The 21,219-nt window shown below is 45.1% G+C and overlaps 1 protein-coding gene across 4 annotated transcripts in view; it reads right to left on the reverse strand.

The window, feature by feature from the left end:
* Positions 1-124: 124 nt before the first annotated feature.
* The window catches only part of ankrd12 (ankyrin repeat domain 12), a 39,810-nt gene continuing 18,715 nt past the window's right edge, over positions 125-21,219 (reverse strand). For 3 of the 4 annotated variants that reach the window (XM_069157917.1, XM_069157913.1, XM_069157914.1), the window contains 11 exons: positions 15,101-15,251; positions 13,565-13,636; positions 12,921-13,061; positions 12,181-12,384; positions 11,803-11,945; positions 10,895-11,042; positions 6,026-10,467; positions 4,702-4,800; positions 4,447-4,590; positions 4,011-4,106; positions 125-1,564 (listed from right to left, as the gene is read on the reverse strand). In XM_069157917.1, coding sequence (XP_069014018.1) covers positions 1,379-1,564; positions 4,011-4,106; positions 4,447-4,590; positions 4,702-4,800; positions 6,026-10,467; positions 10,895-11,042; positions 11,803-11,945; positions 12,181-12,384; positions 12,921-13,061; positions 13,565-13,636; positions 15,101-15,164 — 5,739 coding nt within the window. In that variant the 5' untranslated portion in view covers positions 15,165-15,251 and the 3' untranslated portion in view covers positions 125-1,378. The remainder of the gene's footprint in view (positions 1,565-4,010; positions 4,107-4,446; positions 4,591-4,701; positions 4,801-6,025; positions 10,468-10,894; positions 11,043-11,802; positions 11,946-12,180; positions 12,385-12,920; positions 13,062-13,564; positions 13,637-15,100; positions 15,252-21,219) is intronic. The other variant, XM_069157915.1, reaches the window with a different exon arrangement.

Genomic DNA, 21,219 nt, shown 5'->3' on the forward strand with positions numbered 1-21,219 from the left:
CTGAGAGTAATTCTGCTCCCAGAGTGATGATGATGATGATGATGATAATGAGCAGCTCAGAGGACTCCTACGTTAAAAAAGTCATATTTGATCAAGATTTAAATCAATCACACGAAACAAAATGTTAATTTCACAACAAATAAAATTTATTCAATTATATATTACAAATATGTACAAGTCATGTAACAAGTAAATATTAAAATAGACATTTTTTAGAACTATTGTTCAAAAAGGCATTATGTTGAAAAAATAGGATTTGTTGTGATCTCACATTGAAACTGTAAAAGTATGTTTGTTTTTTTTCCTTGGAAGCCACAACAGACTTTAAATGTGCGCAAGACACAATGGACAACACGTGAGGAGTGAGGCCGGAAAAAAAAAAAAGGACATAACACAATGGCGCAAGGAAAAAGAAACAAAAAAGAAAAAGAAAAAGAAAAAAAAAAAAAATAAAAAAAGCTGGAACACTTCAGTAAACCTCACGATTCAGTCCACAGTACAGCTTCTTAGGAAAAAAGTACAAACAACGCAACGCATGCACAGCATTTAATTGCCAAAGTCAAAAAACACCAGCTGTGGCGCGGAACTCCAGATGAGGAAGGAAGAAAAAGGTAAAAACAAAAAACACAACGAAAGCCAACACGTGCTTAAGATTTTAAGCCAACAACAACGAGAACATCACGGACGAAGAGGAGGACACCCGATATAAAAAAAAACAACAACTTTGGTCCATTAAAACATCAGACAGAACGAGTTTACAATCAAAATATCTATTATTTTTTGTTTTTACAAGTTTAAAACAATAATTACATGGCTATTTACAAATGCACAATTTTTTTTTTTTATGTATAAAATAAGTTAAAAAATTAAGAGCACAAGTCTGTACACAATGTATGAACACTTCACTTTGAAAACAATTGAAATCTTTCAGACCCTGCTGGATGAGGAGCAGGTGGATGTCGTCCACGCGTGGCTTCCTTGCTGCGTGTCTCTCTGCGCCGGCCCGGCCCGGCCCGGCCCGGCCCAGCTTTTGGTCTCTGCTCCCTGCTGGGCTCCATTGGTGGCCTTGGACCCCCCCCCCCGCCCCCTGTTTTTTTTTTTTCTTCGTTTTTTTTTCCTGGTCAGTCCACGTTCCCGGTCCTCCTGGTGGGCGGCCCCGGTTTGGACTCTCAGAGCTCCGCAGTACATCGTCTCTTTTCAAAGTGCCCTTCTGTATTGCCGCCACATTCTAGGTGCTTCACATTTATTTATTTTTTTTAAAACTTTTCCTCGTTTCCCCCGAAAGCGCCGGCCGCCGCCGCGCGTGTCGGTAAATGTGGCCGCCGCTGTGGCAAAAAAAAAAAGAAAAAAAAAAAAAAAAGCACGTCTGTCCTACAGCTCATATCGGGGTGAGGTCGAAGTCGTCGTTGACCTCCACCAGCGGGATGTAGAACTCGGGGATCTCGAAAATGCTGGTGGACTTGTAGGTGGCCGGGTCCAGCTCCTGCAGCTTGAGCTGCCACTCCAGGCGCTGCACGGCGTTCAGGGCCGCCGCCTCGTGCTGCTGCCTCATCAGGAGACACGTCTGTGGAGGTGGGGGAAGAAAAAAAAAAAAAATATATATATATATATCATGCCATTACCTTCATCCAAATCGGCCGTTTTCTCATTTCCATCAACGATAATCGATCGCCAAGAAAGAATTAGTCGAAGAACGAGAAACTCAAAATGCACACAAGGGGACGTTTTTCTCAAATTTTCAATCATTTCTGTTGTTTCTTTTGAGCCGACAGAAATCACTCGTCCAAGTCGGCGTCTTCCAAACGTGAGGATCGAAGCCGAGGCCTCGCAAGATAAATCTCAGAAGGAAGAAGTCGTTTTTAAGGAAAAAAAAAACACAAAGTGGTGTTTAAAAAAAAAAAAAAAAAAAAAAAGGAAGCTCCCAGTGTATTGGATAAGTGGTGGAAACACTGATGTTTTCCATGTGGAATAAAAGGAGAGAACTTTCCCAGAAAACGGGAGAATTAGATCACCTTCATGGGAAACGATGTGTGCGCGGTGGCATCTTGCTCTGATTAAATCCAAGGACAACGTAGAAGTGATTCAGCAGACCCGTGATTGTTTTTGTCTTTATAAAATATTTATAGCGTTACAAGGTAAGGATGGCAAAATATATGAGGGGTTGATTTAAAAAATAAATAAATTCAGAACTTCAGAAAATTATATAAGAGGTCCCGTATGTTACACTTTTCAGATGTATTATTTGCCGTATTAATATCCACAAGTAGATATTTTTTTGTGGTTTTAAATACCCCCAAAAACATCTCAATATAGTTTTAAATCTCCATTCGTAGGCTTCTCCCCTTCAGCTTTTCCAGGAACAGACTGTTTTGAGTCTTTGCCATTAAGGCGCATCGATAAAAATGAGCCTCCGTTCTGATTGGCCGACTCTTTTTTTTTTTTTTTTTTTTTCCTTCTTTTTTTCTGGCTGACGCGCGTCTCAGCCAACCGCAAGTTTTCTTCAAGCCTGTCGCTCCGCATCGGAAAGGACCGCTCGGCCGTATCGAAAGCTGGGACAGCGGGCCGTGCTGAAGGCAGATGTATAACACAAGCGGGAATTTGAGACGTCACAAACTCACGGAAGTCCACACGGCATCAGCGCCGTGTTCATTTCTCCGTGGACTGAGCGGTTCAGCACTTTTAACAATATTTATAAAGCGCCTTAACCTGCTTCGTAATCAAAAAGAAATGGAAATCTGATTTAATACCATATTGGACTTTTTTAGTTTTTATACTTCAGGAGGTAAAATCCCTCTTTGGTGTGGGTCATTAATCAGTAACAAATTTGTTTTGCTGAATTTATAGATTTTTTTTTTTTGTGTGTGTGTTTTAGAAGCAGGTAAAAGAAAGACGGTGGCTGAAGGCAGCGTGATTTCACACTTTTTTTTTTTTTTTTTGGTGTAACAATGAGACTCCACAGATAGAAAGACGTCATCTGGTTTAACAAGGCCGCTTAATTTTAGACCAGCACGGGTTCATAAAACCGGAGCCGGAGAGTACGGCCAGCAGCCGGAGGAGCCAGGTGAACGCAGATTCACTTCCTACTTGGTTTGATTGCATTGTTGTTGTTTTTTTTCCCACCTTGTGTGCATTTACAGCCAGAAAAAAACAAAACAAAAAAAAAGAGTCGGCCAATCAGAATGGAGGCTCATTTTTATCGATGCGCCTTAATGGCAAAGACTCAAAACAGTCTGTAAAGGGAGATTCAAAATATAGAGAACAGGTGCAGTGGATCGGACAAGCATCTTTTCTTTTAGATTTAACACCATCCCGCTCGTGTGTGGGCTCCAGCGTCTGCAATTTCTTTACGTGTAAAAAAAATAAATAAAATAAAAGTCCTTATAAACCAAAACTGAGGACTCCGCCGAACAAATAGAGACCTAGAAAAATGATGGAGAAACTGATGAACTACAATAGCCTGAAATGGTGCAACTGTTATTTTGTAATAAACAAAAGCATCTACCAACCCTCTTTCTATTGTTTGCCCTGCAAAACCGCAGCTCTTTAAAAGATCAGCCTGAAATTAGTTCCACATGTGGACAAGAAGTGTGGGAACCAGGAAAATTTAAATTTAAAAAGGTTTGAAAAAAAGAAATCTTGTTTTTGTAGGTTCACAGTGAAAAAGACAACAGAGCGTGATTTTATTTTATCTAATTATTCTGAATCGCATTAATTGTTGTTTGGTCTTTTAAATGGCTGAAAAAAAAAGAAAGAAAAAAAAATCACCATTTCTCTAAATACCATTTTCCTAAAACCCCACGTGAAATCTTTCAGTCTCTTCTTTCTGCCCGAAAGTCTAAAACCCCAAAAGACATTCATTTTATCATTTAACAAGAAAAGCACGGGAGAGAAGCTGAACCTGAATTATATTTATCTCGAAGAGAAAAAAAAGAAAAAAGAATTTAAAACGAAAATAAGAAAGAAATAAAAATCATTGGAGGATGAATTTAAGCTCTTCAGCTCTTTCTTACCTTCAGTTTATCAAACTTGTCGTCGACGTCCTGTAACCAGGACATGAACTGTCTGGCGTTGAATCGGTCTCTTACTGACGTTTTGCCGTCATCGTTCTGCGAACCGAACACAGAAACATCAACAACTTATCAAACACTGAATTTCCTCACCCTGTAATATCGTTGCACTGTTCATCTCATTTCATGTCAGAGCACCGGACACTTTTTTTTCTCCATTTATCCATTTAAAAAAAAAAAAAAAAGATTTGTCTTTTTGTGTATATCCATTTGAAAATAATGATTTTTTTTTTATTTTTTTTATCCATCTTATTTCTTACATCTTATACGTATTTGTAAATTTTTTCATATTGAATGCACTTTGCTGCTGTGCCGACCGAATTTCCCCTCTGTGGGATTAATGAAGTCAAATCGAATCGAATCGAATCATCCAACTCACCTGGACGTCTTGAGGCATGTTGTACACTTCGGCATCCAATAAGACTGTGCAGGCACTGAAAGGCAGAGTCTGATTGGCCAGCGTTCTCGCTGCCCGGTAGTGAACTCGCAAGACTTCCTGCTCGTTGGAAACGATCAGCTTTTCCTGAGAGGAGAAAAAAAACCAAACAACATCCAAATCAGTACAGAAAGTAGCATTTCAAACGTCTGAAGGTAAACTTACCGACATGAAGCCGGAGGAGGGGAAACTACTCACCCGTTCGATGCTGTGCTGCAGTCGCAGCTTCATTCGGACGACCTCTTGTTGTTTGAACATCTCTTTGAGCTGCTCGGGGAGCGACGGAGGCGGAGTTATCTGCTCAAACAGCCGACGAGAGAAGACGCAAATCACTCACTCGCACTTCAAATGTTTACTAGACACCGGATGTAGTCGCTTGTGGCAACAATGTCAGCACGTCCAGTCGCGGTTCAATAACGTGATCAAATCTGAAATGTGACACGGTTCCGCTTTAAATACTTTCAGGTCTTCAATAAACGAATGTTCGGATTCCATTTTGTGCTCAAAACAGTCGGTTTCGATCGACAGCTGAATTCATGAGACGAGCGGCATTTGATATCAAAATGTTCATTAAATCGAGCTCCCAATGAAATAAACCTGGACGTGTCATTTTTTTCACAAGTTACTCGATCCAAACGCGAATCATTTTTCACAAGTATTAGGCAGTAAAAAAATTAAAAAAAATAATGATTTAAAAAAAAAAAATTATTTATGATTTGAATCCATTTTCCCCTCTCTACCTAAACTCAACGATAAATATTCAAACTAGAGAGCTTTCGGCAGTAATTAGAGCCAATAGTATAAATATCAACAGCGGGCTCTGTGCGAGGCCCCGGAGGGCTGCGGCGGAGGCACTTTTACGCGGCGCCGATAACGAGAGAAGCGTTATCGGTATATAAACCATTCGCACCTCGGGCACTTGTGGTTTCGAGCAACGGCAAATTATACGTTTCACTATTTGTCTCCGGGGAAACGGCAACACTTTATTCGACGACCACCGACGCCGAGGATTCATTTCTTCCTGCGAGCCCTGGCAAAATATGGAATTCAAGTTTAACTTCCTCCTGAAATTAACGCGAAAGCGAGTCGTGGTTTCTTTGTCGTCCGGTTGCCACGCGGGTTGTATTTCAGTAAGTGTAGTAACAGCACAAGAAAGTTTCATTTAACGGAATTAATCAAAACGTTTAGTTTACAAATGATACGATCTGCTGCCGGAGACGTTTGTAATTCTAATCTGCAAAAGGAACAAATCAGTGCCAGCTGAAAACCAGAAACCTAATAGCCAAATATATATATACATATATATATATATAAAAAACTTTTTTATTCAAAACCTGATCTTAAGTTAATGAGTTAGAAACTTTACCTCATTGCCAGTTTAATTTTCTATCAAAAAAACGTTGCAGCACAGACGGCTCTGTTATATCAGCAAACTTGAGAGATCTTAACATGAGAGACGGCGGCTCAATCAAGAATCTCTTGACGCAGCTTTGACTGAAGGCAGAACATTATGCTGACTCACCGTTGGTATGCAGAGTTTGCTGAGCGGGTTCCCGTCCAGGAGGTAGGATCCATTGAAGGTCACGTATTCGTCGTAATACTGCGGCGGTTGGGGGATGACGCTGCACAACACTTTGCGCTTCTCCTCGATCTTCCTGCGGATGTGCAGGAACTCGTAGTACGGGTTGGCCCTCTCCGTCTGGTACGGCTCGATCTCCTCCAGCTTCACCGAGTCCACGATGGCGGCGAGGGACTGCTGGCCCATCTCCCTGTCGTGCTGCGCGGCGGAGCCCGGCTGGGAGCCCGACGCCTTGGGCATCTTCCTCTTGCGTGGATGGGGCACGTGCATGTCCACGTCCTCGTCCGCGCAGCGAACCTTGAACTTGGCCCCCGAGGAATCGGAGTCCCGGTCCGTGGACTGCGGAGAGGAACTCCCCGAGGCGGTGCTGCTGACGTCCGACTGAGCCGCCGGCTGGACGGAGCTCTGACTTTGCTCCTCGGTGCCGTACGACGACGACGACGACGACGACTCGGGCTTCTCGTCGGCGGGCGTCGCCTCCGTCTGCTCCGAGCGGACCTCGGCTTTGGGTTCCCACGGAGCTTCCGCCCTCGGGCTGCCCTCCACGGACCAACTCTCCGCTGCGCGAGAGACGCCGGCGGCGCCGCTGTCCTCCGAGCTCTGCGAGACGTCGGTCATCTCGTCTGGCTTGTGTTCGGGACTCGGGCAGGGCGCGCTCTCCTTCTCCGCCTGGGCGTCCGGACACGCGGCGTCACCGGAGGGTCTCCACTTCTTGCAGTCTTGGACATTCACATCCGCATCCTCTCGAGAGCATTTGGACTCGCCGTTGGCGTTCCCAACACCCGGAAAGGCCTCCGGTGCAGCGCAGGTGGGAACGTGCGAGCTGGTGGACGGCACGGGACTCTCCGCCGCTTCCGGCCTTTCTGAAACCGTTTCCATACTTTCTTGTTCCGGCCGGTCGGCGTTCTCCGCCGGCTTGTCTTTGAGGTCGGAAACCTCCGCGGCGCCCGATTCCGTCTGCTGCTCGCTCTCGGGGACAGAAGACGTCTCTCTCTGCTGGAAGGTTTTTGGGTTCGCGAGCGCCGACGGCTCGTCGGGCAGGGACGCCGTCGATATCGACGGCTGGTCGGAGTCGGCGTTGCCGCATTCGGCCTGTGAACTCTCCGTCGGACACGGGACGTCGTTCACAACGGGCGCGTCGGAGAAAGGAGGCGGTTTCTGCTCCGTTGACCCCGTTTGAGAGCTGTTGCCCTGAGAGAGGCCGGACTGTGGAAGCGACACGTTTTTACTTGGAAGATCTTTGTTTAACAGTTGCGTGGTCGAGCATCCGGCAGCGCCGGCTTCCTTTTCGGTGACGGATTCAGCAACCGAGTTGGAACATTGTTGACTCCCGAGGCCCTCCTCGGCCTCCGAGGTCTCCTTTGTTCTCGGCTCGTCCCCCGCGATCGCCGCCGCCGCCGGGCCGGCTTTTGGCAGATTTTCAACAGCTTTCCCTTCCGTGGGCGAGTTGCCGTCCTCGTCCAGGATCGCCCTGAGGTACGGAGATTCGTGTCTGGCCGGCGGCGGCAGCGTCCGGTTACTTTGGGGAACATCTGGAAGACTGTTGCAGTCCTTGTCGTGGACGGGCGGCGACCGGGTGGCTTGGATGACGAGGGAAGACTGGAGAAATGCCGGCTGGGAGTCGGAGGCTTCCAGGTTCATGTCGGAGTCGTATTCGACGTTTCTCGGCGTTAACGTTGTGGCCTGACACGAATCCTCTGAGCTGGCGACGGAGACTAAAGACACAGACCTGGACATGAGGCCGCAGCGCTCGCTCTCCGGCCGGGGCGATCTGGTCAGACAGTTTTCCACCGCCGACATGACCTTCGCGCTGATGGAGGGCAGACTCTTCCCGTCGAGAGACATCGTTCTGGGGCTGGTGCCGTCCTTCAGGGGTTTCTCTCTGCTGTGGACGTCGGACGCTTCGGAGCTTTTAGAGCGCATGAGCTCCTTGCTCAAGCACGGCTCGGTTTTGGTTCTGTCTTTGGGCTTGGACTTCCCTGGATCCGCCACAGGCCGCTGTTTGAGCCGTTCCCGCTCTTTCTGTTTGATTTTTTCCAGGTGTTTCCGATGCCACTGCTCGATCTCTTGGTCCTTCAGGCTGAGCATTCGCTCGAAGCTGGTCTGCATCAGGTCATCGTTTACGAGCCTCTTTTCTTTTGGCTTGGCGTCCCGTGTTGCCTGAGGGGCTTTGGACTTGGGCTTATCGGAGTCCGTCTCGTTGGGTTTGGCCTTGCTGATTTTGGCCTGCTGGGAGCGGTCTTTGTGCCGGTCTTTATCCTTGTGTCTATCGGCGTCTCGGTCGCGGTCCCGCCGGTCGCGCTCCTTCTCCGGCGTTCTCACAACTTCCTCCTTCGATTTTGTCGATAAGGACTTGCCGCTCTCGGACAGATAGCTCTTCTTCTCTTCTAAAAGTAATTTCAGATTGGAGCTTGATGAGAGACTTCCATCTTTTGTTTTGTCTCTCTTCTTCCTGTCACAGTCCTTTTCTTTGAGGCGATCAGATTTACCGTGATCCGTGGTCTTCTCCAGAGGTTTTCCTTTCCTATCAGAGTTGCTGCGATCCTTTTCTCTGTGATCTCCAACACTGTACTCTCCCTGCCTCTCCCTATCAGACCGTTTATCAAACTTATCTTTATTTTTCCTGCCGTCTTCGTGCTTTTTTGTTGCGGTTAAAGATTTCAGCTTTTCATTCTCTTTGTAGCTTTTATCTCCAGGCGAGGGGGAAGAAGTGGCTCCGGTTCTCTCTTTTTCCTTCCAACGATCCACCGAGTTCTGCGGTTCAGCTTTGTCGGAGTGCTCCGTTTTAACCTTTTTTTCCTTGTCAGGATGCCTTTTCTCCACTTTATCGGATTCCTTTTCCTTTCCTGGGAGCCTCTTGTCAGTTTTCTCACGTGAGCCTTTTTCAGACGGCTCCAGCTGTTCTTGATCAGCTGTGATCCCACTTATGGATTTCTCCTCTGTCTCTTCTTTCATGCTGTTGCTCTGCAGCGACTCCTCTGGAATCCGCCCTGAGCCGTGGCAGTCCACCTTCTCGTCACGCTCGCTCGGCTTTGAATCCTTTACCTTCTCCTCTTTACCGGCAGCCTCCTTCCGCTCCTTCTTCACGGCCTTGTCTTTCTCCCGCTCGTCTCTCTGCCGCTTGTCTTTGCTGCTGGAGTGCTTCTCCTTCGTGTTTCTCTCATCTTTGACAGGAGACGAGTCAGCGGTCCTCTGAAGCGAGCTGTTGTCTTCACCTTCCTTTTTCACTGGCAGAGGTTCATCCGTCTCATCACTTTTGAAAAAATTCTCTTTCCAGAACTCTCTGTCAAACTCCAGATTCCTGTGGCTGTCTTTTCTGGCCTCCTTTTGCCTGTGGCGGCTCCGCTCCGCCTCGTACTCTCTCCTGTGTTTGTCTTTCTCCTTGTGTTTAAGTTTATGCTTCTTCACCACTTTGCCGTCTAGATCGGTCTTCCTTAAGGCACCGTCGCTGCTGTCTATACTGTTTCCTATGCTGCTGTCTTTGTAGGGGCTCGTACGACCGTCGTCTCCGTCCACGCCCGAGTCCTTCTGTTGGTGCTTGCTCTTCTCCTTGTGCTTACACCCTTTGGTGCTGGAGCCTTCAGTGCAGTAGTCTGCGTCTGTGTAGTGGTTGCATTTGACGCCGTCCACCGGACACGAGCTGTCGCTGATGGAAACGCACATCTTGGTGTTTTCCTGTTTGAGTGGCGTCTGTTTATCCGTCAGACTGTGGTTCAGTTTAGGGGATTTGATGGATGACAGATGGAAGAGGTGGACGGATGAGTCGTCTTTAGGACTGAAAGACATCTTGAAGGAGTCTTCCTCCCGACCATTTTCAGTGCTCTCAGACACAGTTGCCAGAGAGAGTACCAACGTTTTGCTGTTCTCTTTCCCATCCTCTTGGTTTTCCTTATTTTTGTTCTGGCTTTTGCTCTTTCTCTTGACCTTCCCTTTGTCCTTGTCCTTTTGCTCAGCATTGTCCTTTTTCGACCTCGTGTCTGGCTTGAGGCTCTCTGAGCTCTGAGAGCAGGTGGGGGAGTTCCTTTTCTCCGGCAGACTCTCCATTTCGTCGCTGGAGGTGTCCGAGCTGCAGTGGACACGGGACCCCTTCTGCTTTTTGGACTTCGAGGAGGAGTCCCCTTTGCTGCTCTGCTTTCCCACCACATGGTTCCGCTCCTTGTCCTCCTTCTCCCGCTGCCGCAGTTCCCGCCTGAGGATGTGTCTGTCGTTCAGGGCTTTACTCAGATCCTCCTCTTCTTCCTCGTCCTTAAACTCGTACTCGTCCAGGCCTGGCACGGACGATGACGCTTTCGTGACCGGTTTGCCATCAGAGTCCTTTTCTGTGTCAGAGTCGTCCATGTTGTCGTCCACACTGGAGGGATTGACGGACGGAGGGTCTTCAGATTCTGTGGAGCGGAGAAGATCATCTTTAAAATGATACATCACAAGTCAATAAAGCTCAATGTAGAGTCATGTAAATACACGCAATTACTGAAGGTTACATGATGTATCCAACACAGAAACGTAGGTCTCTAATAAGTTTGATTATATTCTTACTTTCCTTTCATGAAAAATGTTCTGTAGCGCAAATATGATCCTGTGATTTCAATTAGTTTTATCAAATAAAGCTAGAGTACCATCCTAAAAGGGCGTTGACATTTGAAGTTTTAGCCTCTTCTGGTCCATCTGTAGTGAACATACGATATTGTTGCGTTTCTATCCAATGCGCCTTCCAGCACACCATCCAATAATATAAGTAGTAGTAAAGTTAGTACGCTAATAGACGACATGACACAGGAGGGTGAACCAAACACAGCAGCCCCTGGTTCCTACCTGAAGAGGTGTCATCCTGGTCCGACAGCGGCACCTCTCCCTTTAACAGCTGTTCCAGCTCCTGAGAGTCTGCGACGTCCACCGGCCGCTCGCCGCGCTTGTTGGCTTGGAAGGCGTTCCCGCCGTGACGGAGTAAAAGTTTCACAATCTGCAGAGGACACAGTAAAAATGAACAACGAGAATCTCGAGAGAGAGAGAGAGAGAGAGAGAGAGAGAGAGAGAGAGAGAGAGAGAGAGAGAGAGAGAGAGAGAGAGAGAGAGAGGGAGAGAGAGAGAGAGAGAAAGAGACAAAACTCACGTTTGATTGTTGAATGGAAAATATACTCGGTAACACAAAATAAATCCCAAAACTTCAACATTTGATTTAAATTTGTGACAAGTTTAGTTCTTTAAAGCAGATAATTAAAATACTTTTATTTCTCTTTCTTTGGCACTTTTTACAATTAACACAACTCTACAGACAACTTATAAAGAGTATCTTTATGCTCATAATAACATACACTATACTCTGAGAAAAGCTATGGAGAATTTACATTTGAATGAATGAATTGTTGTATAATGCAATGAGAAATGATCAATGGCAATAAACCTCTTGTATTCGATATTTTGACAACATGGCAAACAGGAATACATGATGATGGAGGAGATATTGGTTTTAAAATGTCAGTTTTAATATATTTGTCAAGTTTGACATACTGACTTGTATGACAAAGCCACATCACTCCATCAAGATTATTACTGTCAAACCACAGATGGTTTAGTTCTGTTTTTGACACATTTACGCTGATAGGCAACTTTTCTTTGTCTGTTCTGTCAATTTCAGCCACATAACACCAGTGCAGAGATCTTTATCATTCCTTATCATCTGCAGACCTACTGTTATGACAAACTTTCAGATAAGCTCTTACATCTTTGTGCCCGCTGCTGGAGGCGTCGTGGAGTGGCGTGTCATCATCCAGACCCTGCGTGTTCACCTCGGCGCCCGCCGCTATTAAGACCTTGGCCACGTCGTAGTAACCGAGATTACAGGCTTCGTGAAGAGGAGTCCAGCCTGGAGAGCACAGGGAGGGTTTTCAGGAGACGGTTGCAATTAATATCCAATTTAACCTGCAATTTTACTACACGAAAACAAAAACATCTGCAGAGAAGACGGTGACGCGCGGACTGATTGCCGCTCGTTTTATCTCTCCTTATAATCAGCAGCTGTTACTCCGCTTCATGTCGTGATTAGCGACCGCACAGACATAATGAAAGCTGTTAAATAATCGTCTCCCGCGGCATCGTACCTGCAAAGTCTTTGACATTGACATCGGCTCCCAGGCTAATGAGCTCCTTAACTTGCTTGGCATCGCCCCGGATGGCTGCCATGTGGAGGGGAGTCTCCCCTCGCTCGTTCCTCTTGTTGACCTTGTCTTTCTGTCGAGACGAGGCGCTGCTGGGCACCTTCTTCTGCACAGGGGTCGTTTGTGAGGGGTGACTGGGTGTAGAGTCTGGACACGGGAGGAGGGAGGAAAAGGATTTAACTGGTGCTCGAGGGAAAAGCCTGTCACAGATTGAGATAACCACTGCTCTCTCTAGACAAGACTGAGCCGTGACCGACAAATCTGGTTTTGCTGAAAGACTATTTAAACGTGTCTTTTACTAGGTATTTAATAAAAGAAACCGTTCTTTTAATAGGGATTTTAATTTGCATCGAAAGGTCAAAACTAGACTAAGTAACTGCGATGAAACTGGTTTCACTGGGAAGATGGTATATTTTCAGTGGATATGCATTTACTGTCCTTGTCTTAAAGCCTATTATTTTCAAAGAGAGCCAACTGCATCAGCACAGTATACAAAGAAAGAACAAAGATAACGTTCTTGGCAGCGAAATGAAATATTAGATGCTGCCCTTCCTTTAAAACAACAACCTTCAAATACTGGAGAATATACATGTCAGAGCACTCAGAAGCATGACTCATCCAACAGTAAATACACTCCGAGCCGTCTTGATGTGGTAAAAAGGTGAGAGGGCAGGTACACAAACCTGGACTGTTGGCAGTCATCTGCATTAGAAGAGCCATCTGTTTGCGCTCCGACAGCGGATACCCAAACAAAAGGTTGGGCGCCTGGGACTTCTTGCCCCCGGCCTCCTTTTTCACCTTCTTCTTGTCTGGTCCATCTTTATCTGCAACAAAGCCCGAGAAAAGATGTTGGTGAACGGTCCAAAAAAAAAAGAAAAAAGAAGAAGTCTTGACCGTTCCCAAACGACATATTTCATCGCCACAATGACATGTTTTCCTTCCTCTCCTTGTATCTGTTGAGCACGCAGAGAAACAGATGACAAGCATGAGGTTTGAAAAAGGGGGATTTAAAAAAAAAAAAAAAAAAAAAAGGACAGCATTCTCTTAAGGCAGCCAAGTGCAGACGGCACTCCTCGGCTCCCCCCCCGCCCCCCGTCTCCGTCAGTCGGTTGTTACTAAACACAGACATGCGTGAGCTGTAACGGGGGCAGATGCAAAGGCGAAACACACACACATGCATGTGTGCATGTGTGTTAACAGCGGAGTAGTACCGCAAAGTGGGTGACGTGACTCGAAGAGGACATGGAGGAGGAGGAAGACGAGGAGGAAGAGGAGGAGGAGGAGGAGGGGGGGGGGGGGGGGGGAGGAATCAGGCTGCAGCGATTACCTGCGTATATCCTGCAGGGAGGCACTAATCTCTCTCCCCAGGTCTCACTCGACTGGCCTGGGTCTGAGTCATCTACAGTGCAAAGCAAGAGAGGGTGGGGAGGAGGGAGGGGGGTGGCAAGGTGGGTGGGGGGGGGTTGGGGAGGAGGTAGGGTGGGAAAGCACTGCATTAACGCTCACACACACTCTCACTCTCTCTCACACACACCCTCCTCATTTCACATGTACTCAAATACAGACGGGCACAAAGGCGCACTCTCACTCCACGCACAGATTATGAGTCATGGCAACACAGGAGACAGGAGAGAGGATCCGATCCGAGGCGGTCAGTGGACTCATTACTCCCCTTTCTTCCTCCAGCTGCCCAACGCAGGGAACCTGAGGGGGCACTGTGGGGGGAAAAAAGCTGCTGGAGGGCAACAAAAATAAATAAAAAAAACCCACCTTCAAAGCTAGTTTAGCTTTATAACCTGTGCAACATAAATCATACTTAGTGATTTCGAAAATTGAGGCTTCTCATCTGCGAGACTGACGCAGGACCACACAATGAAAATCATTACGTTGGGCTTTGCTCTCCAGAGGAGATGAAGGCGAGCTGTCTGTAAACACGGACTTTATTCATCATAATTACGGCTGTAGGATACGCAAAACTATTTTTAGGTCTCAGATCTGATGCAAACACACAGTTAAACTTCCAACCAAATGACGTGAGTCGAACGGTGTTTACACAAGCGAGAGGGTGAGATTAAGACGTCTACAACGTGAAGCGGAGCACTTGAGCGAGCTTTGTGTCTTCAACTGGGAAACCTGTTTACTGCCAGCGACGTTCAAGGCCGGTGCAAAACGCTGACAACATCTTCAATGGAAGAGGGGAATGAAAAGAGTTTTTACAGTGAAGCAGTTATCACGCATCTTTTCACAAATAAATGGGGCATACCAGGTCTTACATGGAGCATTTGTTTGTGGGGGGTGGGGGGGTGTAGTACTACTGGGGGTTAAGCAGCAGGGCAGTGCACGTGGGATTGATTTAAAATGTCCCAATGTTCATAGTAATGAAAGAATATGTCACGAAAAGCAACACTGATGTGTTTTTAATCGTGTTTTTTTTTAAACAGTGGAGGCTCGATGACAGACGAATAGAAGATATATCCAGTTTTGGCTGCACAGACTTCCCTTCAGTCAGATTCTGTTTTTTCTGTGGGATTTTTAGGCAGTAAAGTAGTATTATACAGAGGGGTTGGGGGTAGGGGGGCCTAATTATTATACATAACATTCAAACATACTACATATCAAATAGTTGCTCTACAGATTGATGCGATCGCATCTGCTTCTATTCTCAGGTCTCATAATAAACACTACAGGCCACAACTTCATCAGTGTGGTCAGATTTGGATGTCGTTGCCGAACAAGTTGGACCCATTACGAGCCTCTGTAGACGACATGGCCACCAGGGGGCGGTGTGTGAGGACGTGGCAGCGAGCCAGCAGCGTGGCCGGTTTTGAGGAGGAGAGGGGAGGAAGAGCGAACGGCTCCTTACCGGTGTCAGAGTCTCGCTCCTCCGTCCGGGACGGACTGGTCGTGAAGGAGAGCTTGCGCTTCATGGAAGACTTGGCTTTTCCTTCCTTCCCCAGCAATTCACTCCGGTCCAACTTCGGAGTTTTGGTGAAAGGGGACAACTTGTCTTTGCTCTGTCAGCGGTGACGAGGAGAGAAAACGCACATACACAAAAAAAAAAAAAAAAAAAAGAAACATAAAAAATTGAGGCAAGTCAAATACAGAGAAGGTGTGGCTGCAGTTGAGACCTGCGCTAGCCTGAATATGTAACCGTGACAGCCCCGTTTAAAAAGCTCAGGTAACTAGTTTGACAACAAAGAGGGTGCAGGTGGTATTTCACATGGAACTAAATCTACCTAAAACACGACACTAACGTTAAAAGTGCACATGATTATATTACAGGCCTTGTTGTGACTCCGCAGCATATTGTTTGGGTCATGCAGGCGGCAGGTCAGAAGAAGTCTATTCTTATGAGACTCTGCTTGTTGCAGAGAGAAAGTTTTTTTTTTACAGCCGTTCAGGTTTCTCTCCCAGATTAACATTCAGTACTAACAGACAGAAGAGTTTCTCTTGAATTACAATCGCTAAAAAAAAACACAAGAGCAACAGCGGCAGCTATTTTGATGTTTGAATAATCATTTTAGTCCGGTTTTTTTGTTTGCTTTAAAAAAATAAAATAAATAAAAATCAAAAATACATAAAATATGCCGTTTCATCTTAAATGTGAGAATTTGATGCGTTTATTTGTTACACTGAATATATTTGGGGTTTTGCTCGCAGGTCAGACAAAGCAAGATATTTGAGGTTTGTGAAAAAACATTTTCTGATATTTTATACACAAGACGAATTAATCAATAATAAATAAAAAAAACTCTCATTGCAGCTGCAGCACTAATTTCATGCGGTCACAAAAAAACTTTTCACAGCATATGTCAATACAGGGAAGAAAAAAAAAATGCACAAGTTAAAGTTAGAATCTTTTTTTTTTTTTTTTTTTTTAACCGGTCTAACAACATTGAACAATTGAGTCAAGATCCTACTTGTCTAATTTAATAAAGACCTCAGTCACGAACATGCACGGAGTACTATCTCGTCTCTACAGAAGACGGCTTCATGTTTAAGTACTGCCACACTTGAGGTTTTTTTCTTTTCTTTTGCTGACCGAGATCCGGGCCATAATTAAGCTGAAAACACAACGACAGCCACTTCAAAAGACACAAGACGTTGAGTTTGATCCCTCCTACCGGCAGCTGCTAATTGTTTTATGTATATAATGTGGGTTTTCAGCATTTTAACTGAAATTAGTTTCACAAGGGTGATCTGATTCTTCAGAAAATACACAGGAAAAAAAAAAAAAAAAAAAAAAAAAAAAAAAGTCATGGTGGGGTTGGTGAGGAGGAAAACACTAATATCCAACAGCACTGAACAGCAACACCAGTCATTTCTGTCTTATCAGTCTTTCAGTTACTGGGTTTTTGCACTCTGATCTGCAGACAAAGCTTTTTCAGTGCCATTACTTTTAGTGAGCTGCACTTTGGTGCAGTAAAATACATTTCTGGCAGGAAGAAAATGTCTGCAGTGTGGTGCTTCTTTGATCTCAGAGAAGCAATGTGCCAGCTGTGCAAAGCTGAAGTGTCTGGCACTGTTGAAAATAGAAGAGCACGAAGACGTGAAGTACTTTTCGCCTTAAAAACAAAAGCAGACACAAACGGTGCCTCTCCATTTACGTAGAAACAATGCAGATGTTAGATAACAATGTGGGGAATCGGATTTCTAAAAACCTCGCTGTCGTTTCTCTGACGCGAACACACATCAGTGCGTCAGCTGTTTTGGGAGAAGACTCCGAATTGCGTCATGAATAATAGCCTGGTCTTCGAGATATTGGTTACGTCCAAAAACCTCTGATTTATCTTTACTGGTGAACCAAATATGATCAAATCTCAAATGTTACCGCAGCAGCATCAATGTCAACATGTGCACGGTGGGCTGCCGGAGCGCGCTGAAGTTTACAGTGCAAATTGGTACAGAGATTAGTGTAGCTAGGAGGTTAGATGTGCTCCCTGCCGGCGCACAGATGTCAGAGCTGCAGCGAGTGGGTAATGAGCGTGTTTACAAATTCGAGTTCTCAAATCAAGCAACATTCATGCACGTGTTTGCAAGCGAAAAACTTGGAAGCACCGCGACGGAGCACCTGAAGAGCAGACCAGGTGCAGAAATGTGCAAGGAGACAAAAACCCGAGATGTTTCAGATAAGAACTCAATCTGCTTGGCATTTTTGGATGCCAACAGAGACAAAACAAAACTCCAAAACTCCACCCCCACCCCCACCCGACTGTCTCTGGTAGATAATACAGGATTTCATTGTTTGCGTTGGGGCTGCACAATTCTGGATAAAAAAAAGAAAAGAAAAAAAGAAATATTTTTTTGCTTAGAAATGAGATCACGAATCTCTCTCACTATTGCACTCATTTACTTTTATACAGAAGAACCTAATGATGCCTAAAACACGCCAACGACTTTGTAAATGTTCTTGTTGTTGGCTTAAATGCAGCTTCATGAAATTGATACCGACCATAAAAACGGTCTTTTTAGGGTCCGGGCACCGATGGTGCGAAAGCCCTGTTGTTATCCAAGCGATTATGATTCCCCGTAAACAACTGCATTTTTGGAGGCTTTATCATATTCAAAAACTCATGAAAGTTGGTACACCCATCTCTCCCGGCGAAAAATGATGTATTTTAGTGGCGTCGCGAGTGGGCGTGGCCAAATGACTCGCTAGCGCCCCCTAAACAGATGCCCCGGCGGCTCCATTTAGCTACATGCATGAAATTCGGTGGACGTGTGTATCACACCGAGACGAACAAAAAAGTTACGTTGCACCAATACGTCAAGTCAACAGGAAGTCCGCCATTTTGAATGTAGTCGCCATTTTTGGCGATTCGCACGTTTTACTTTAACAAACTCCTCCTTCAGATTTTGTCGGACCGACTTGAAATTGAGTCTGTGCCCTATTTACATGTTTGGAATTAAAAGTTATCATAAGAATTTGTTTTCGTCGATCGGTGTGCCCGTGGCGTGGCGGCCAAAAAATGACCCAAAAGTCACTTTTTGCTGTAGTATGACTTTTTTTTTTTTTCATAATTTGGATGACATGCTATAGTATGACTTCTTTTTTAAAGTCATTACAAAGGGGGGAATCAAACCCTCAACTCTCTTACTGAGAGGCAACAGTGCTAACCACTGAGCCACCAATCTTCCCAGGAGTTAGACAGCATTGTGACAAATCTTTGGCTCACTGCAACCTATAACTCCACCATCCACAAATATTCATTCAAATGCGACCAAAATTGCCACAGACATTCTTAGTAGATATACGTGTTTTCAAGGGGGTCTGCAGTGATATTAAATATCTTCCTGTAATGTGTAGTGTATGCAAAACTTTTTCAATTTCTCCAAATGTTTCAACTTTACAAAGTTGAATCACCATTAACAGGCCAAGGTGGAATCTGAACCATTAATAGGAGCCTTGGTGAAGTAGAATCTTTTACCTGTTGAGTTAACAGTCTGTTGAATCACTGGAAGCTCTGAGTGAACTCCGTGAAACTCTTTCTCCTGCCGCAGCTCCTCCTCCGGCGCCGAAGATAGTCTACAATGCCAACTCCGAGCTAGAAACAACCTCATGAAGACACGGGTTCGAGCCCCGCCAAGGTAACACACAAGGTTCACGGTTTACCCGCCGAGGTAACACAAGGTTTACCCGTTCAGAAAAAGGTCATACTCCAAAAAGTAATGAAAAGTCATCCAAAATATCCAAAGTATGTTGTCCAAAATATTCAAAGAAAAGTCATACGATAGCATGTCGTCCAAAAAGTGACCCAAAATGAATTTAGTATATAGTATATACAGTGGGTACGGAAAGTATTCAGACCCCTTTAAATTTTTCACTCTTTGTTTCATTGCAGCTATTTGCTAAAATCAAAAAAGTTCATTTTATTTCTCATTAATGTACACTCAGCACCCCATCTTGACAGAAAAAAACAGAAATGTAGAAATTTGTGCAAATTTATTAAAAAAGAAAAACTGAAATATCACATGGTCATAAGTATTCAGACCCTTTGCTGTGACACTCATATTTAACTCACATGCTGTCCATTTCTTCTGATCCTCCTTGAGATGGTTCTACTCCTTCATTGGAGTCCAGCTGTGTTTAATTAAACTGATTGGACTTGATTAGGAAAGGCACACACCTGTCTATATAAGACCTTACAGCTCACAGTGCATGTCAGAGCAAATGAGAATCATGAGGTCGAAGGAACTGTCCAAGGAGCTCAGAGACAGAATTGTGGCAAGGCACAGATCTGGCCAAGGTTACAAAATAATTTCTGCAGCACTCAAGGTTCCTAAGAGCACAGTGGCCTCCATAATCCTTAAATGGAAGAAGTTTGGGACGACCAGAACTCTTCCTAGACCTGGCCGTCCAGCCAAACTGAGCAATCGTGGGAGAAGAGCCTTGGTGAGAGAGGTAAAGAAGAACCCAAAGATCACTGTGGCTGAGCTCCAGAGATGCAGTAGGGAGATGGGAGAAAGTTCCACAAAGTCAACTATCACTGCAGCCCTCCACCAGTCGGGGCTTTATGGTCGAGTGGCCCGACGGAAGCCTCTCCTCAGTGCAAGACATATGAAAGCCCGCATAGAGTTTGCCAAAAAACACATGAAGGACTCCCAGACTATGAGAAATAAGATTCTCTGGTCTGATGAGACCAAGATTGAACTTTTTGGCGTTAATTCTAAGCGGTATGTGTGGAGAAAACCAGGCACTGCTCATCACCTGCGCAATACAATCCCAACAGTGAAACATGGTGGTGGCAGCATCATGCTATGGGGTGTTTTTCAGCTGCAGGGACAGGACGACTGGTTGCAATTGAAGGAAAGATGAATGCGGCCAAGTACAGAGATATCCTGGAAGAAAACCTCTTCCAGAGTGCTCTGGACCTCAGACTGGGCCGAAGGTTCACCTTCCAACAAGACAATGACCCTAAGCACACAGCTAAAATAACAAAGGAGTGGCTTCGGAACAACTCTGTGACCATTCTTGACTGGCCCAGCCAGAGCCCTGACCTAAACCCAATTGAGCATCTCTGGAGAGACCTGAAAATGGCTGTCCACCAACATTCACCATCCAACCTGACGGAACTGGAGAGGATCTGCAAGGAAGAATGGCAGAGGATCCCCAAATCCAGGTGTGAAAAGCTTGTTGCATCATTCCCAAGAAGACTCATGGCTGTACTAGCTCAAAAGGGTGCTTCTACTCAATACTGAGCAAAGGGTCTGAATACTTATGACCATGTGATATTTCAGTTTTTCTTTTTTAATAAATTTGCACAAATTTCTACATTTCTGTTTTTTTTCTGTCAAGATGGGGTGCTGAGTGTACATTAATGAGAAATAAAATGAACTTTTTTGATTTTAGCAAATGGCTGCAATGAAACAAAGAGTGAAAAATTTAAAGGGGTCTGAATACTTTCCGTACCCACTGTAGTATAGCCAGGGCGATGCAGCTAAGTTTGATGTTTCGCCGTGAACCAGGAAGTTGTTTATGTTTATGATGTTTCATGAGTTTTTGAAGATGTTAAAGCTGAGAAAAAAAAAAAAAAAAAAAAAAAAGAAGCCTTTTTTTCACACGCGAGGGTCGGCATATCACTGCTTGCAGTTTTAATTGTCTTCTTTTTCTGTGCTTTTTATTTGTCCTTCCTTTCCGTCTCTCACTCACTCTCACCGAGTTTATCTCCCTCCCTGCCGTTCTGCTGCTCTGCGTCACATGCTATAACACTGGGTTGTTATTGGTTGACGGAGAGCAGGCGCGTTTGTTTTGACGCACCTGATGTCCCGAATGAAAGTGCGGCAAAATCGTTGGGTCATTCAGAAATGACAGGATGGATGAAGGAATCCATATCACCATTATAAAACAATTGATTGTACAGCCCTACCGACCATTCATGGCTGAAGTATTGTACTCAAAAACACGATGAGTTGGTAATCCAGAGCAGCCACTCAATGTCGCTTTACTTTAGCTCCTTTTGGGCCTTTACCGGTTCAATGTGG

Source organism: Embiotoca jacksoni, unplaced genomic scaffold (genome assembly GCF_022577435.1).
Source record: "Embiotoca jacksoni isolate LCO1_2020_lvr unplaced genomic scaffold, fEmbJac1.0.p SCAF_22, whole genome shotgun sequence".
NCBI classification, from domain to species: domain Eukaryota; kingdom Metazoa; phylum Chordata; class Actinopteri; family Embiotocidae; genus Embiotoca; species Embiotoca jacksoni.